The sequence below is a fragment of the Cebus imitator genome, unplaced genomic scaffold (assembly GCF_001604975.1).
Source record: "Cebus imitator isolate Cc_AM_T3 unplaced genomic scaffold, Cebus_imitator-1.0 Scaffold74, whole genome shotgun sequence".
NCBI classification, from domain to species: domain Eukaryota; kingdom Metazoa; phylum Chordata; class Mammalia; order Primates; family Cebidae; genus Cebus; species Cebus imitator.
In genome coordinates, this window is record NW_016107389.1 from 466,391 (window position 1) to 485,682 (window position 19,292).

General features: G+C 36.6%; 1 protein-coding gene and 2 pseudogenes across 2 annotated transcripts in view; all 3 read right to left on the reverse strand.

Moving 5' to 3' along the window:
- The window catches only part of SNX2 (sorting nexin 2), a 50,581-nt gene that overhangs the window by 22,708 nt on the left and 8,581 nt on the right, over positions 1–19,292 (reverse strand). For both annotated transcript variants that reach the window (XM_017531849.1, XM_017531850.2), the window contains exons 2-6: positions 14,468–14,585; positions 9,842–10,005; positions 7,458–7,524; positions 7,269–7,312; positions 5,253–5,394 (exon numbers count right to left, since the gene is read on the reverse strand). In XM_017531849.1, coding sequence (XP_017387338.1) covers positions 5,253–5,394; positions 7,269–7,312; positions 7,458–7,524; positions 9,842–10,005; positions 14,468–14,585 — 535 coding nt within the window. The remainder of the gene's footprint in view (positions 1–5,252; positions 5,395–7,268; positions 7,313–7,457; positions 7,525–9,841; positions 10,006–14,467; positions 14,586–19,292) is intronic.
- LOC108306776 lies at positions 5,401–7,262 on the reverse strand (annotated as a pseudogene).
- LOC119471802 lies at positions 13,624–13,757 on the reverse strand (annotated as a pseudogene).

Consider the following 19,292-nt stretch of genomic DNA (forward strand, 5'->3'; position numbering starts at 1 on the left):
CACGCGCCACCATGCCCAGCTAATTTTTTGTAGTTTTTAGTAGAGACGGGGTTTCACCGTGTTGACCAGGATGGTCTCGATCTCTTGACCTCATGATCCACCCGCCTCAGTCTCCCAAAGTGCTGGGATTACAGGCATGTGCCACCACACCCGACCTAGACACTTTAAATGGATATAATATGGTATATAATTTATATTCCAATAAAGCCTTTTAAAAACGGGTTATATAAAACCATACAATTTTTCAGTTTGGTACATCTTCAGTTTGTTACATTAATTATCACCTAATAATGTTTTGTTTAACAAAATTCCAATGAAATACAGTGGCTTGAAAAGGAAAACTTAGACACCTAAAATTACCTCTGACTGAACTACTGGATATGGGATGTGAACTGTTTCACAAACTATTTTCCTGAAAAAAATTTCACCATTGTGTAATTCTTCACTGAAGTTAAAGACCTTCTATCTACTCTACTTTTTAGAAGTAATTGTTAAGGGACATAGTGACCAATAAAATAAAAAAAAAAACCCAAACAACCTATCCTAACCAGTTAACTTTTAATACTTTTCAACTTTGTTGTTCTAACAGTTTACATGAAATAGTGTTCTTAAGTCAACTAGGGTCCTACCAAAGTAGTAACAGTTACGTGTTCATGAACACTCTTCTCCCTTCAGTGGCAGTTATAAAGCTTCCCAGGAAAGAGAAGTACGACTTTTTCCATACCCCTCGGCTGTAAGTGTAAGTTACTTGAAAACCACCAGCTATGTAATTAGAAGTTCAAAGATCAAGTTGTCACCCACCTTTAATAACTGTTCAAGACTTTACCATACTGGGAGGAAACTGTTTTGCTTGGCTTCATATTACTATTTGACTACATTTATTTTTCCTGATAATTTCCCTCTATATAAACTGTATTACATGTAGTTGCCTGAAATCCTTTTTGGAATGGTGGTGTATATTTATAAGTTTTAAACAATTTAATCCACATTAAATTTGTTCCAGTTGGGTTTGGTGGCTCATTCGTGTAATTTCAACAGTTTGGGACTGAACCAAACCTGCAGGGCAGGGGGAATGGTTTAAGCCCAGGAATTTGAGACTAGCCTGGGCAACACAGTGAGATCCTATCTCTAAAAAATAAAAAATTAGCTGGGCATGGTGGCACACCTGTAGTCCCAGCTACTACAAGAACAAAATAAATTTTGTTCTTGCTCTTATAACCAGGCTGGAGTGCATTGGCTTGATCATAGTTTACTGCAGCCTCAAACTCCTCAGCTCAAAGGATTCTCTTACCTCTGCCTCCTGAGTAGCTAGGGCCACAGGTGCATGTCACCATGCCCAGCTAATCTGTCAATTTTTTTTGTAGAGATGGGGTCTTACTATGTTGACCAGACTTAAGTGTGTTTTAGATTACTCTATAATAACATAGCGTTATGTTATTTTTAAAAATTGAAAAGTTTTCCATTTCAGCTAAAAAATTCAAGCAAACTATAATTGTATTGAAATAACCATAATGAAATTAGGATACAGAATAGAAGAATATTCAGAGTGATTAAAAGTAAAGGGTCTGGAGATAGCCTACATTCAAAGATCAGCTCTGTCACTTAGTTCAATGACTTGGGGCATGTTACATAACCTTGATTAACCTTTGTTTCCTTGCCCATTAAATAAAGATAATAAGTTAACCTCATAAACTTGTTGTGAGGATCAACTGATAGAATGCACATATGCACATAAAGTACTTAACACAGTACATTAGCACAGTAAGCATTCAGTGAATGTTAGTTATTCCTATGCTTTAACCCAGGAGTCCCCAAAACCCTAGGTCATGAACCAGTACTGGTCCATGACCTGTTAGGAAGTGGGCTACACAGCAGGAGATAAGCTATGCTTCCTGTCATATCAGCAGTGGCATTAGACTCTCATACGAGTGTGAACCCTATGAACTGGGCATGTAAGGGATCTAGGTTGTGTGCTCCTCATGAGAATACAGTGCCTGATGATCTGAGGTGGAACAGTTTCATCCTGAATCCATGCCCTACCCCAACCCCATCTGTAGAAAAATTGTCTTCCATGAAACCTGTTCCTGGTGCTAAAAAGGTTGGGGACCACTGCTTTAATGGATAGTTTTGTAACAGGCTAGCTTGGTCATTTAACATAAATATAACTGTGTCACTGTCCCCTATTAACATCTGGAGCCAGTCAGAATCAGTAATAGAAAAGGATGCTCTTAGGATTTAGTTTCTAACTTCTACTTTGAATTTACATGCGGTATTTATTATATTGCAATAATTCATGGAATGCTGAAGATTATTAAGGAAGAAAATCAGTTGGAAACATGATCTTAGGCATGAAAATTTAGTTTTTAAGTTTTTTTGGTCAACATGTAAGGATTAACTAGCATATACAGCTATCAAAATGAGATAAAATAATATATTGTTTTACCTCTTTTGGTATGTAAAAATGTTGCATGATGAAGTCAAAAAAAGACGTTAATAATCCTAGGGGGGATTCAGAGACCCTTAAGGGAGGTAGGTGGGTGGGCACAAAGTCTATTTCATAATATTAAGCTATTTGTTTTTTTTTTACTCGCATTATTTCATGAATGTTCAGTGTAGTTTTACAAAGGTAATATGATGTGTTATTTCAAAACAAATTGAGTACAGAAGCAGATACAAGAATACAATTATCCTCTATTAAGCCAGAAATTAAAAAGATTTCCAAAAAGGTAGAAGAAAAGAAAGCAAGGCACTCTCATCATTAAATTTGTCTTACAGCATTTATTTCACAAAATGTTTCACACATAATAAATTTATTGTGATTTTTAAATGAATTATTAAAAATACGTTTTCAAAGGAATTGTCCATAAATACAGCCCACATAAGCAAAAACTCTTTAGGGTGCTCAATAAATTTTAAGAACACAAAAAAGGTCTTGAAAGACCAAAAAGTTAAAGAACCACTCAACGCAATTTTTGAATTATAAAAAAAAGAATATAACAAATTCATATAAATACGTTAGGTGTTGAAACCATAACAGGTACGAGTAACATTGCTTTTTAAACCTAATGTTTAAAAAGGTAAAAACAATAATTTAAAAATCCGCAAAATTTGGCTGAGCATGACGGCTCCGGTCTGTAATCCCACCCCTTTGGGAGGCCAGGCAGGAGGACTGGTTGGGGCTAGGAGTTTGAGACCAGCTTGTGGGGGGGGGTGGGGAAATCAGCAAAAAAAAAATTTTTTTTTTTGGTACGGAATCTTTTTCAGTTGCTCAGCCTGGAGTGCAATGGCGCAATCTTAGCTCACTGCAACTTCCACCTCCCGGTTCAAGTGATTCTCTGGCCTCAGCCTCCCAGTAGCTGGGTTACAGGCTTCAGCCACTATGCTTGGCTAATTTTTGTATTTTTGTAGAGACAGCAGGTGTTTCACTATGTTGGCCAGGCTGGTCTCAAACTCCTGATCTCAGGTGATCTGCCTATCTCGGCCTCCCAAAGTGCTGGGATTACAGCCATGAGCCACAGTGCACAGCTAGCAGAATTCATTTTAAAAACCTTTCATGCCAGGTGTCATGGCTCACACCTATAATCCCAGCACTTTGGGGGGCCGAGGCAGGCAGATCATGAGGTCAAGAGATGGACACCACCCTAGCCAACATGGTGAAACCCTGTCTCTACTCAAAATGCAAAAATTAGCACATGCCTATAGTCCCAGCTACATGGGAGGCTGAATTGCTTGAACCCAGGGAGGGAGGGGAAGTGGAAGTTGCAATGAGCCAAGATTGTGCCACTGCACTCCAGCAGTAATGGAGCAAGACTCTGTCAAAAAAAAAAAAAAAAAAAAAAATCTTTCAGATTGGCCAAGCGAGGTGGCTCACTCCTATAATCCCAGCACTTTGGGAGGCTGAGGTAGGAGGAGCGCTGTCAAGGCGAGAGGATCACCTGAGGTTGGGGGTTCAAGACCAGCCTGGCCAACATGATGAAACGTCATCTCTACTAAAAATACAAAAATTAGCTGTGTGTGGTGGCATGTGCCTATAATCCCAGCTACTCAGGAGGCTGAGACAGGAGAATCACTTTGGGAGGCAGAGGTTGCAGTGAGCCAAGATCAAGCCACTTGTACTCCANAAAAAAAAAAAAAGGAAAAAGAAAAAGAAAATAAGAAAAAACTTTCAGATTAATCTAAGTATAAATAAAAGTAATGGTAGTGCTCACTTCAGCAGCACATGTACTAAAATTGTGAACAATACAGAGAAGAAAATTACCTTAAAGGAAAAAAAAGGAAAAGGTAAATAAAAACCTACGACTGAAAAGGCGTTGAATAAAATACTACAAAATTTTGAGAGACGACAGATGTCTTTTAATGGTGGGACTATAGAAGTACCCTCCTCTTTTGTAGTTTTCTGCATTTTCTTAACTAAATCTTTATTGCTTATAGAAGTAGAAATGTTTTTAAACATTAAATTGAGGTACAAAGTGAACTAAGATGAGTTTAAACAGTTCTTATATGAGCCAAGGTTAGTGTATACCTGAGGTTAGTTAAACACCTCCATCCCTTGGAAAAATGTTAACATATTAATAATATTAAGTATTATCTGATTGTCATTCAGTAAAACAGTAATCTAATGACCTGAAAGGTTAGGGTTTCAAACTGCTTTTAACTTGGTAAATTTCAACCCAATTTTTTTTTTTTTTTTATTTTTTTTTTTTTTTTTTTTTTTTTTTTTTTTTGAGACAGAGTCTCACTCTGTTACCCATGCTGGAGTGCAGTGGCATGATCTCAGCTCACTGCAACCTCTGCCTCCTGAGTTCAAGTGATTCTCCTGCCTCAGTCCCCCGAGTAGCTGGCATTACTGGCATGTGTCATCATGCCTGGCCAATTTTTGTATTTTACTAGAGGCAGGAGTTTTACCATGTTGGCCAGGCTGGTCTCAAACTCCTAACCTCAAGTGATCGTCCCACCTTGGCCTCCCAAAGTGCTGAGATTACAGGTGTGAGCCACCATACCTGGTTTAACCCAATATTTAACATTATTGTATTACTTAAATAAAAATCCTCAGGTATTAGAAAATAAAACTATTATCTATACATTCTTCAATCCATGCATGATTAGTATAAATGAAACATTTAAATTCAATTATCTCTACACATTATAAAATGTTTCATAATCAGTGAATGATTATGAAATCCACAAATCCATACAGTTAAAACTGAACTAGTAATAGTAACAAAAATTAATTTTTGAAAATTTGTGCTTACCTACTATACTCTTTTCTGGAGCTGGTGGCACAATATAACCAATGTGTAAATACTTGCTTGCCAATTTGCTGTGCAAACCAAGAAAGTCGCTGAATCTTCTTTTCACTGAAAATTCACTCTTACTGAACATGGAAAGAGATGTCTACAAGTGAAGAAGTATTTCAAGTTTTGAATAGTAAGCAGTATTTCACCAGTTAATGTTATACATAATTGTGAGCACACACATATATCTACCTTGCAAAAGAATGCAGAGTATCTAATTAGTGTGGTATAGAGATTTTAAACTAAAAAAATCTAAATCATAGATGTATTTTACAGAAACTTAATAGGACAAAAAAGTATTTGCATTATTCTATCTTAACTGATCTTATTCACACTCTATGCTAAAAATTCTTAAATATTTACATTGGGGCCAGATATCTTTGAAAGCTTCAGTCCAATATATCCAAATACCTCTCCACTTAAATCTCATTGGCACTTCAAACTCACCATATTTCCCCCTGCTGAAACACAAGTTCTATAAGACACCACCCTTGTCTGTATTGTTTACTACTATAACCTAGTGCTTGCAATAAAGCTTGACACCATGGTAGGTGTTTAATGAATATTTACCCTATGAATTAACAACTGTCATCCCTACTCTCACTGTGTTCCTGCCTGTGTTGCCTTTCTCCGTGGATAACTCTCACAGTTGCAAAGTCCCTCTAGTCAGTAACAGGCATCCCTCTCCTTCCTCACCCCTTATATCCAAGTCCTGTCAATTCTACCTCCTACATTAACCCAAGAAGCCAGTTATTTTGCTCATCTCCAGGACCATTTTCTTAATATAAAGTATTACAGCTCATAGCTAGAATTGCTGTGAAAGACACTCTCTTTTAAGATTTGAAGGCCTACAATCCTTTAATCATTACAGTGTCCTTTTAACTGGAAATTATGATCTCTATTTTGACCCTGCCAATTCACGCTGAGGCCAAAGAAATCTTTCTAAAACAAAAACCTAATTGTGCCACACTCTTTTATTTTTTTTGGGGTATATAAACTATTTATTAACAGACAAGGCCTAAAGACTTATTTCTTCTTGGATACAGCCATGGCAGCCAGTGGTCTTGGTGTGCTGGCCTCGGACACGAAGGTCCCAGAAGTGGCGAAGCCCTCTATGGGCCAGAATCTTCTTCAGTCGTTCCAGGTCTTCACGGAGATTGTTGTCCAGACCACTGGCAAGGACCTGGCTATATTTTCCATCCTTTACATCCTTTTGTCTGTTCAAGAACAAGTCTGGGATCTTGTACTGGCGTGGATTCTGCACAATGGTGATCACATGTACCACCTCATCCTCAGCGAGTTGTCTCGCCCTCTTGGTGAGGTTAATGTCTGCTTTCTTCAACACCACATGAGTGTATCTTCAGCCCACACCCTTAATGGCAGTGATGGCAAAAGCTATTTTCTACCGCATATCGATGTTGGTGTTGAGTACTTGCAAAATATGCTGGAACTTTTCAGGGATCACTAGAGACATGGGGGCAGCACAAGCAGCAGCGTGTAGGCCTCCTGTGGAAGCTTTGAACTTCTTTAATGGCTCTCCATTATACTTAGGAATGAAGCCAAACTCCTTAAAATGTGGCTGCTCATTATAGACAAAGGCTTACTGCCAAACAATTCAATCTTGCATCACTTCTTAGAGATTCTAGAAAGCATAATGCTTTCTTGACTTTTGCACAAGCAAATTCCTCACCTGGAACACGCATTCTTCTTCCTCCCCCTCTCCTTCCCTATCATTTCCCACACCTATGTCTTGGCTTAGGCATCCTGAGGTCTAAATTAGGTCCCATCCTGCATACTCTCACTGAACACGCTACATATCAAACTACTTACAACTCGTTGTAATCACTTCTTGGCAATCTTTATTATGTGGTAACCTTTATAAAGACAGGGATCACTTCTACCTTAATCATAGCCATATCCTCATACTACACATAGTGAGGGCTCAATACTTTTTTTAAAAGCACAGAAGCTCACCTTTGTTGTTACTCTATATGCCATATAGGCATTCATGCCATCACCTACAAAAAAAGTCAAACACTGCTATTAAAATCACATGCATAAAAATAAAAATCATTTAATACTATACCGATGTATTAAGAAAAACAGTACAAAACCACCAAATTAATAAAAAGTGAATACAAAATACAATAAATATTGACTCACCGACTTTCTCTGGATCTGATACACCAATTTCTATGTCAAAAATATCTCCATTTGCTTCTTCTTCAATCTAGAAAGTATAATTTTTTTGGCATTAAATATTATAATTTATTGTCATGATATTAAACTAATTTTTGTCATCTATTTTCTGTAAGAGTCACTGTCACAACCAATAATTTAGCCACTCAGCACTTCATTTCTGAAAGACAATGAAAACTTTCACATTTCTTGACTTTGTAAATAAAATACACACACACACACACACACACACACACACACACACACACATACACACACACATGCACACAGAAGACCATTTGGAGAAGTAACAATTTTTTTTTTAAAGACACAGTCTCACTCTGTTGCCCAGGTGCTGTGGCTCAACCTCAGCTCACTGTAACCTCCGCCTCCCGAGTTTAAGCAATTCTCATGCCTCAGCCTCCCAAGTAGCTGGGATTACAGGTGTCTGCCACCACACCTGGGTGATTTTTGTATTTTTAGTAGAGACGAGGTTTCACTATGTTGGCCAGGTTGGTTTCGAACTCCTGACCTCAGGTGATCTGCCTGCCTTGGCCTCCCAAAGTGCTGGGATTATAGGCGTGAGCCACTGTGACTGGCCCAAAATCTTGTGTTTTTATAATTCCTCAGATGTAGAAAAAATGTTTTAGACTTTTTGTACAAATACTGTGGAATTTTTTGTTCTATACGCTGAATCTTCAGATTCAGATTTAAAAATTACGACCTTAATTTTAATACTAGCATTTTTCTAAGTTGTATCTCTACTCTAAAAACAAGGAGGTAGGTAGTCACTACTCTCACCAGCAGAACCTTACAAACCAGCATAAGTGATTATACTGAAAAGCAACTTTAGCATCAAGATTTCTCTAATTATCTAATAAACGTTCTTCTGGAAGCCAAGGAAAGCACTATACACCTCATTGAAAAAGCAGTAAGTGGGAAAAATGATAACCCTATGAGACTTCATAGAAGCCCTTGTAAATGCCATTATAAATAAACAATCCAAACAGTAGCTCTGCAGGAAAGCTTCATTATTCTCAAGCAGAAAGCTCAGAGATTATTCAACTTTGTGAATTTTTGAAAGCAATTATTAATAGCCTAACACTCTCTAAATGAAAAGTGTTTCTAACCATACTTATTTTATTTCAAGGTTGTCTTCTTAGATATTTTTAAAGTAAAACTTTGAAAAATCATTATATAAAAAGTATATAAATTCTAAGTGTACAGTTCAGTAAACCTTCATAAAGTGAACACATCTTTGTAACCAGAACCTAGATCAGAAATAAGCATCATCACTACAGCCCAGGAGGCCCTCTTATGCTTCCCCTCCAGTAACAACCCATTCTTTTTTTTTTTTTTTTTTTTTTTTGAGACAGAGTCTCACTCTGTCTCTCAGGCTGTAGTTCAGTGGCATGATCTCGGCTCACTGCAACCTCTGCTTCCTGGGTTCAAGCAATTCACCTGCCTCAGTCTCCTGAGTAGCTGGTATTACAGGCATGAGCCACCATGCCCAGCTAATTTTTGTATTTTTAGTAGAGACGGGGTTTCACCATGTTGGTCAGGCGGGTCTCGACCACCTGACCTTGTGATCTGCCCGCCTTGGCCTCCCAAAGTGCTGAGATTACAGGCATGAGCCACTGTACCTACATTCTTTACCTGCCAACATAACCACTTCCCAGACATCCAACATCGTACCTTAGTTATACCTGCTTTTAAAGTTCATATATTATAATTATATAGTATTCTTCTATGTCTTACTTCTTTCCCTTAATATGTTTGTGAGATTATTCATATTTTTTTGGTGTTGTTGTTACTAAATTATGGTCATCTTAATGACATATTTCCATGAATAACTTTTAAATATATAACTGCCATTAAAATAACCTCCACATAATTTTTCTTTTCCAAATTCACCTTGTCAGAAATTAATGCCAAATTAAGAGAATGTACCTTTAACTGATATATATTCCCCCTTCTTTTTCAATAGCAACCTTTAAGTATTAACAGTATTTATTGAAAATTTTATCAAATAAATTTACTCAAAATATCACTTTTCTGTGATTAACCATTTTCAAAGCACTTTTATATACCATCTGACCAACAGAGGAACCTGGGGAAACACAAACTATCATCATAAAGTCAGAAATGACAAACTCCTTCAACTTAAGAAGGTAGATGATATGCCCAGGTCACTGGGTAGAATGGGGGAGATAAAATTAGAAGCCAGATCCCATAACTTACTTAGTTCAATGTTCTTTTCCCAAAATGTCTGAAAGGCTTTGATTAGAAATGACTAACAGGAGAGTGATGTTGGGTGGGGGGAAAAACGTATATATTTACATATTAATTTAGAATACACTTTCCTGTACCTCTTCCCTGGATCTATCAAAGATCACGGGAGCAGACATACTCTTTGATTCAATTCTAGGAGCAATGAGTGTAGTAGGAGTGACAGGTGTGACTGCAGGAGAAGGTTCCGAGGAGAGGATAGGTTCCCTTTCAGGGCTGTCCAAAGAAACTTCTTCTGTGGCTTCTAGACATAGATTAAACAAATTAGTTAAGAACACTGGCAACAAAACCCCCCATATTCTACATAGCAGTTAATGGATTATAAAAAAATATTTTTATATTACCCACAAATATCGAAAATGTCATTTAAAAATAATTGTCACAAAGGAATTTTATGCATCCTTCCTTTATCATAAAGTTAAAACCAACTGTAACTTTGTTAGTTTTAGAAAGAATCCTATTAAGTTAGCTTAATTATCTACACTAGTGGTAGGGATAAGGCTGAAAGAAAAGCAATGATGTAAATGATTCCACATTTGTGTTTGGATTTGTAACATATATGTGGTAACTTACCTTTCAAATATGTATTCACACTAATATTATGATTATTTTATACATATAAACAAAAATTTTATGGCAGAAGTCTGCCCAGAAGTATTTCAACTTGGATTAAAAACTGGCTATGGAAAACCCACAAAGTTAGTAATCTAAAGCAATTAATTGCTAAAGGTTATTGGATATTAGTTGGACACACACATATAACACAAAGCAAACAGGTATTTAGGTTTTAAATTAAAATACCCACTCACTTGAAAAATCTAGTACTAATAATTTTTAAAAATCAAACCAAATCAATAAACTGAACATCTACAGGCTGTGTAACACTGTGCTAAGTATAATGGAAAAACACAAAAAAAGTAAAATATCATACCTATTCTCAGAGAGTTTATAATCTAGTTGGGGAAAACAAGACACAAACATGTGGGATGTTAAATAATAATAAAAGAGTTAAATAATAGCCAGGAAAACAATGAAAAGAATGTTACAAGAAATTCAATTACTATACGAACTACCAAACAAACACTACAATTTGAGTTGAGACGGGAGACAAAAATAAGGAACAGTTTATAAAATGGAGCTGAGAAGATTGAGATGGGTAGAGAAAAAATGAGGGAAGAATTCCACGAAAATGGAATAATGACATATGCAAAAAGCAGAGCCAGGAAAAGGGTAAATTACAATTGGTGGGCATAATGTAAACTACAATTTGCTGATTTGTAGAATTGATACTATGAAAGGAAGACAGGCCTTCAAGGAAAACGCAGGATCAGACCAGTGGTTTCTAACCTGAGGTTCTTAGATTCTTAGATGGTGTTAATGATAGTCAGTGACCCATTCTAATTTTAATACCTCAAGGTAAAGCAATAATAGCATGTTTACCTGAAATAAGGTTACACATGTTAATATTTTATTAAGCTATTCTTACTGATTATCTCATGTTGATGAGAGCCTTATTTGGTATAGATCACTTTACTTTTTCATATTAAAAGTGAAAATGATCAATAACTAAAAATCTTTCAAACTACGGTAACCAGAGGAGGGAAAATGGACTATAGATGCTGAAACAGGTTATAACAAAATAAAAGCTTATATGCAACTTCAGGCTGTGATGATTGCTGGTATTCATTACTCTTTTTGCAAAGAAATGAAACCAATGAGGAATATGATACAGTAAAAAAGCAGTGTATCAAAGCTAGGAGGTATGAGATCTTTACAACAATAAGTAAAACAAGAAGCACCAAACAAAACAAATACCCCAGAATTTGAAAGAGGCACTGTTATTTGGCAACAGACTCATAGACAAAATATCGTGAGAGATGGTACCTTTATTGAGAAATCAGTACAGATAAAGTCATTTAAACTTTTTAATCACATTTTACTTTACTGATACTGGGTTTTGTGTTACTTACACTAACAGGCTGCTTCGTTCAAAAACTGTAGGATTTAGATTCAACACACTAATATATAATCTGTCTTAAATTTTCTTCATGACACTTTTAGCTTAAGTAAACCAACATATTATTCACAAGGTCTAATTTAAAGCAAACTTCCTGAACCTTTAAAGGTTCAGGAAGATATCTCATAGGTGCTAACTATAAAATTAACTTTTTCTTCAAGACATACTTTGAGACAAGTATAAATCGATTATGTCAATGTCAATAGAGCAGTATCTATATTTTCTCCTCTGGTATAAGAGAAGCAAAGTACAGGTTTCTTATTACTGGACAATAGTTTTCACCATCTCAGTAACACATGCTGCTCTCTATTATAGTTTTCTAGACCCATACTCCTCCATAGAAGGAGGAATGCTACAACTGCTAAAGTGTATTATGAATAAGAACCAAGTGTAATATTCATTCATTCACTCACACAAAAATGATCAGATTAGGTCTTCAATCAGGAGACAGATGACTGTGTTTATTGTTCCTTAGTTCCCAGCTCTCTCTCTTTTTTAAGCAAACACTAACATTCACCGTATTTGATTCACTGAATTTAGTATAGACTGCTAAGTAGAATAAAACACTATAAAGATTTTTCTGGCTGGGCTCAATGGCTCACACCTGTAATCCCAATACTTTGGGAGGTCCAGGTGGGAGGATTGTTTGAAGCCAGGAGTTCAAGACCAGCCTGGGCAACATAGCAAGACCCCATCTCTACAAAACATGAATAAATTAGCCAAGTATGGTGGCACATGTCTATAGTCTTAGCTACTTGAGAAGCAGGGGTGGGAGAATTGTTTGTGCCCAGGAGTTCGAATCTGCTATGAGCTATGATGGTGCCACTATGCCCCAGCTTGGGTGACAGAGACCCTGTATTTTTTTAAAAAATTTTTTCTAATCAAGTTCAGGGGCAAATATCACTGTATAGTCCTCATTTGGCTAACTCTTTGATCAGCTAGCTGTGCATACTGTTAAAAAAAAAAAAAAACAACTTTGCATGTACACAAACACACACAGACACAGTCCTGTTTTGCTCTTGTCCCACAGGCTGGAGTGCAAGGTGCCATCTCGGCTAACTGTAACCTTCACTTCCTGGGTTCAGGCGATTCCTTTGTCTCAGACTCCCAAGTAGCTGGGATTACAGGCATGCGCCACCACGCCTGGCTAATGTTTTGTATTTTTAGCAGAGGTGGGGTTTCACTATGTTGGCCAGCTGGTCTCAAACTCCTGACCTCAGGTGATCCACCTACCTCAGCCTCCTAAAGTGCTGGGATTACAGGCATGAGCCACTAGTTCTCCTGTTACAGTAAGGTTTAAATGTATTCATCTACACAGAATTCTGAGATTATAGAGTGAAGGAATCTTTAATAAAATGGATAATTTAAAACCTCTATGTATGACCTTATACTATTAAAAGAATACACAGAATTTTAGATAAGAAGCTGCTTAACAGAGAAAGAGTTTGTGTCATCTTTTAGCTTAAAATACAAATACCATGAAACAACTTTGAAAGATTGCCTGAAAAAAAGTCAATGAAAGGACACAATAACAAATACTGAAATACTAAAACTCTGGTTAACTGTGATTTTGATTCTACGTTGTTAGGTGGCTTAAAATTTCAAAAAGAGAACATGACTGATATTTGGCATCATACTTTTAATTTTGTAACATAATAAAATATGTGAATTAATCTGCAGTGACAACTTCTCATGGAATGAATCAAGCTGGAAATTAAATGGATTTTTGTGGAGGATTTTTATCTTCAAACATATTTGTACAAAAACACAGAACGGTTTGAATACTGAATCACTATAAAAGTTAAGTACATAATTATTAATTTTTTAATCTTTTTTTCTTTTTCATGTGAGATGAATAATGTGCCAATAGTATAGCAAGGTTTGAGGGAGGCATATCTCACAGATTAGTGTGAAGTCTCAATCTTACAAATTAAAAATGTTTAGCGTGAACATCTCAAGCTTATAAGCCACAAAAGAATCCACCCATATTAAGTTTTAACTCAATGAAAGCCAGTTCTGGTAAATTAGGCTATAAAAAACACAGAAAATAAAATTTACCATTTTCACTTTTCATGTCACTAATTTTAAGGAAGACGTTGCTTTTTATATTAAAACATTAATTTTAATTTTAAAGCACATAATTGTTTAAGAGAGTCCTTCTTCTTTTTAAGTTAGGATGAATTAAACCACATCCTGCCCATATATAAAAAACAAATTCCTTAAGCATCAAATTATTCACCTAAAAGTGGGTCAAATGGAACAGACAGTAAATAGTTCAGCAATTTATTAAAACAGCTTTCAAACATAAAGATTACAGAATACTTTTTAAATTCACAGTTTAATTTTGCTTTGTGACAACTTCTAAGTAATAAAAAAGTACAATCACTGCTATGTCTCAGAGTATTACAACCATTAATCTTTTGAATCGAAGTACTGCCCCCAATCAAACTATAATAAATAATTTATTTTCAAATGCTTAAATCCAGAAAGAACCACATTTTGCTTCTCTTGACAGTCCACATTTTTCATAGAGTGATGTGACTGGAAATTCCCCATCCTTCTAAGTTGTTACAAGAGCTGCCACTAACACTTTACACAGCATTTCAGTTTTGTTCTAGATAATATTTTCTATCTAATAGAAAATATACTGCAATTGGCCATTATTAAAAAATAAAGACATGACAATTACCTGCAAAAAGATCTTCTCTGTCATCATCTAGCACAACTTCTGTGGGTTTTGGGCCATTGGAGTTTGCACTAATATCTTCTGCAGGAAGACTAGCTGGTTCTGGAGATGATGGACTTGACTGTTAAAAAAGAACAACAGGTAATGATTGGCATGTTTATCTGTTGTATTTCTGTCACCATGTCCTACAGAAATAGAACATTCTCTTGATAAGAAGGGAGGTAAGCACAAGAACAGCTATTTATATTTCCTCCTCTGAGAGTAAGAATGAACTAATAACAAGCTTTTAATTCATCATCTTTCTTTCTTTTATTTTTTTGAGATGGAGTTTCACTCTTGTTGCCCAGGCTGCAGTGCAATGACGCGATCACAGCTCACCACAACCTCCACCTCCTGGGTTCAAGCAATTCTCCTGCCTCAACCTCCAGAGTAGCTAGGATTACAGACATGTACCAGCATGCCCAGCTAATTTCGTATTTTTAGTAGAGAGAAGGTTTCTCCATGTTGGTCAGGCTGGTCTTGAACTCCCGATCCCAGGTGATCTAATTCATCATCTTTCTTAACAAAAAGTCACTTGTGATTTAAAAAAGAAAATCTTTTTTTTTTCCTTTTTATTTTTTGAGACAGGGTCTCACTCTGTAGCCCAGGCTAGAGGGTAGTAGTGTGATCTCGGTTCACTGCAGCCTTAATCTCCCAGGCTCAAATGATCTTGGTTCACTGCAGCCTTGACCTTCCAGGCTCAAAGGACCCTCCCACTTCAGCATCCTGAGTATCTGGGACTAAAAGCAGACGTCACCATACCCGGTTAATTTTTTTTTTTTTTTTTTTTTTTTAAGAGATGGGGTTTCACCACGTTGCCCAGGCTCGAACTCCTGAGCTCAAGTGATCCTCCCACCTCAGCCTTCCAAAGTGCTGGTGTGTGCCAGCACCCCTGGCCAGAACCTTTTCTAGTCATCCTTTTAGAGGTACTAACTAGTTTGTCATGCTGAGTTATAATTGACAAAAACCAAATCTAATATTTTACACAGTCATATACAATAGAACCAAAACCATGTAACGGTCCTTGATTTTCAAAAATTCCAATTTTTTTGTTATTGCCAAGGTTTTTTTTTTCCCCTGGTGGGGGGGTGGATATACCCAAACATCAAAATTCCACATCACTCAACAGATCTTGAAAACATGTTGCATGTCCTAGAAGTTCAAAGCACTGCTTTACTATAAGAGGAAAATAATACTAGCTCAGTCAAGTCCAATTATTCTAAAATTTCTATCACTTCAAACTAAAAATACACCCTCTCAAGACATTTATATTTCATCTACACTAATGACTATGACTATTCTTGTACTTTTTTTTTGAGATGGAGTCTCACTCTATTGCCCAGGCTGGAGTGCAATGGTGCAATCTTGGCTCACTGCAACCTCCGCCTCCTGGGTTCAAGTGATTCTCCTGCCTCAGCATCCCAAATAGCTGGGATTACAGGTATGCACCACCATGCCCAGTTAATTTTTTTTATTTTCAGTAGAGACAGGATTTCACCATGTTAGTCAGGCTGGTCCTGAACTCCTAACCTCAGGTGATCCATGCACCCCGGGCTCCCAAAGTGCTAGGATAACAGGCGTGAGCCACTCTTATACTTCTTTAACCTTAAAGTATAATGATTAACAAAATGGAACCTAGATTGTGTAGCTTTTCTCTTTATTATGGTTTTCTTACAATACTTAAAATCAGGACTTTAAAAAAACTTTTTATTGAAATATAACAAAAAAAACTGTATACATCAAAAGCATACAGCTAGATAGTTTAAAAAACTCAACATACCTCTGCAAATGCACTTGGATCAAGAAAGACCATTACCATCAAACCTAGAAGCTCCACTTATGCTCCCTCCCTTTCTTTACCATGCAGGCTTCTTATTCCTAATTTTGCTCTTCATAAAACAGAGCCACACAGTATATATTTTTTGTGTTTGGTTTTTGGCCCTAATGTTACTATGTATGTAAGATTCTTCCATATTGTTCTGTGTAGTATCAGACCACTCATTATCATAAATGTATAATATTCCATTGTGTGAACACCATACTTGTGCCATTGTAGTGTTGATAAGCATTGAGTGGTTAACAGGTTTTTTTATCATTAATACTACCAATAGTGCTGCTATGAACTTTCTAGTTCATCATTTAGTGAACATGTGAACAAATATGTTTGTATAAACCCAAGAGTGGAATAGCTGGATCACAGGGTATATGAATGTTCAGCTTTAGAAGATGAACATTCAGCTTTAGAAGATATTAGTAAATGGTCTTCTAAAGTGGTTGTATAATTTTACAGTCCCACCAGCAGCATAGAAACTTTGTTGCTCCAATTCTTTGCCAACGTTATGATATATTCCATTTTTTTCCACTTTGCTATTCTAGCATGTAGAGCATGTATGACTGTGTTCTGAATTTGCATTTCCCTGATGAGTAATGATGGTGAGCAATTTTTCATATGTTTAAAGGCAATTTGGATATCCTTTTGTGAATATTCTCTTCAAATATTTTGTTAATTTTTCTACTGTTCTTATTAATTTGTAAAAGTTTTTTATATATTCTGGATAAAATTTTTTTGTCAGATATGTATTAATAATTTAGTCTCCCAACTTTTGGCTTACCTTTTTACTTTCTTAATGGTAGATTTTGCAATAGAATTTTTTCATTAAAGGCAAATTATACCAATTTTTTCTTTTATAGTTACTAAGCATTTTTTTTTTTTTGAAACTTAAGTTTCACTCTTGTTGTCCAGGCTGGAGTGCAATGGCACAATCTCCGCTTACTGCAACCTCCGCCTCCTGGGTTCAAGCAGTCCTCCTGCCTCAGCTTTCCAAGTAGCTGGGACCACAGGTGCCCGCCACCACTCCCAGCTAATTTTTTTCATCATGTTGGTCAGGCTGGTCTAGAGCTCCTGAACTCAGGTGATCCACCTGCTTCAGCCTCCCAAAGTGCTGGGAATACAGGTGTGGGCCACCGTGCCTAGCAGTTACTAAGCATTTTGTAGGATCAATAGTCTTTTGATGCCACTTTAATTAATAAGATTTTCTCATCAGCTTTTTAAGTAAACTATCCTCAGTGGCACAAAGATATCTCTTTAGAACATTCAAAAGCAGTTTCAAACCCTTATAGGAAAATTTAAAGAGACTTTCTTTTCTCTCAGGAGCTAACTCTTAAAGTCCCAAATTCTCACAAAAGTGGGCCTCCCTTTAACTTAGCAACTTTCACTTGGGAATTTAAAGAACAAGAAAGTTTATATATTATTTCCTCTGAAAGAGCTCCTAACAACCTTAACTGTAACTCTAGACAAGTCTGGGTGATTGGCCTATATGTTTCCATAGAATACCTATTTCTGTCATAATTTCTCTTACCATATTATAACTATATCTGTTTATAGACTGCAAGCTGTATAAGGAAAGGAAGAGTATTTCATCTTGTTCACTTCTTTTTACTCACTATCTGGCAGCAAAACACTCAATGACTATCATTTAATTGAGTTTTAAGAAAATGATGGAAATGTCAAAGAATTAACCACAGGTTTGTCAATCAGATGGTCTATACTGCTATAAAAATTAAAATGGCCTATAGTGCATCCACATAAAAATATGGCAGAGTGGCTCCAACATCTATTAATGATCAAAATTCTCAGTAAACTAGTAACAGGTACGCTGATAAAGAATTTCTCCAGAAAGCCTACAGCTAACATCATACTTAAGGGTGAGAAATTTGAAGCTTTTCCACTAGATCAGGAACAAGACAAGGATGTCCCCTTTTATCACTTCTTTTCAACATTATACTGAAAGTTCTAGCTGCATGAAGAAGACAAGAAAAGGAAGTATAAGGCAGACAGGCTGGGAAGAAGAAACAATAACTGCCTTTCTCTGTAGGTGACACAATTCAGAAATCCAGATATTTTCCCAAAGTCCTACTTCTCTCTAATCACACACATCTTCCATATCTAGCCAATTCCCATATCTTCCATCCTATCTCTCATTTCTGTGTATCTCCATTGCCACAACCCAAAACCATTTTTTTTCTGCCCAAAGTGAACAGTCTTCCTATCTTCTTCCCCAGCTTCCAGTATATTCTTCCTATTGTTACAAGGAAATCTAAAAATCTATGTGTTGCTCATAGTTCTTCAATGACTTCCCATTGACTATGGTCCAAAACCTAAACCCCTTTGCATGCATACAAGACTCATAGTAGCAAACTCTGTCTTTCCCATAAAGCCTCATCTGCTGCCACATACCATTTTCCTATGATTTGCATTTTATGCTCACTGATGTAATAAAAAATTGTTTGGAGTTCTCCCAACTTATCACACTGTATTTTATTTTGCTTTTGTAGAAAACAGAAACACAAAGAGATCAAGTTACTGCCAAGATGGAGTGTGGTAGTTAGCCCCCAAGAGGGTCTGCCCACAATGATCCCTACCTTCGAGTATCCATATCTTTGTATAGTACTCTCCCACAGCGTACCAACAGATTTGTGTGACCAACAGCACACAACAGAAATTACAGTATATCACTTCTGATATTAGGTTATAAATGACTGTGTGTGTCCTAACACTTTGGGAGGCCAAGGCAGGTGGATCACAAGATTGAGGACCATCCTGGCCAACATGGTAAAACCCTGTCTCTACTAAAAATACAAAAATTAGCCAAGCAGGGTAGTTTGTGCCTGTACTCAGGAGGTTGAGGCAGGAGATTCACTTAAACCTGGGAGGTGGAGGCTTCAGCGAGCCAAGATACTGCCAATGCACTCCAGTCTGGCAACAGAGCAAGACTGTCTCAAAAAAAAA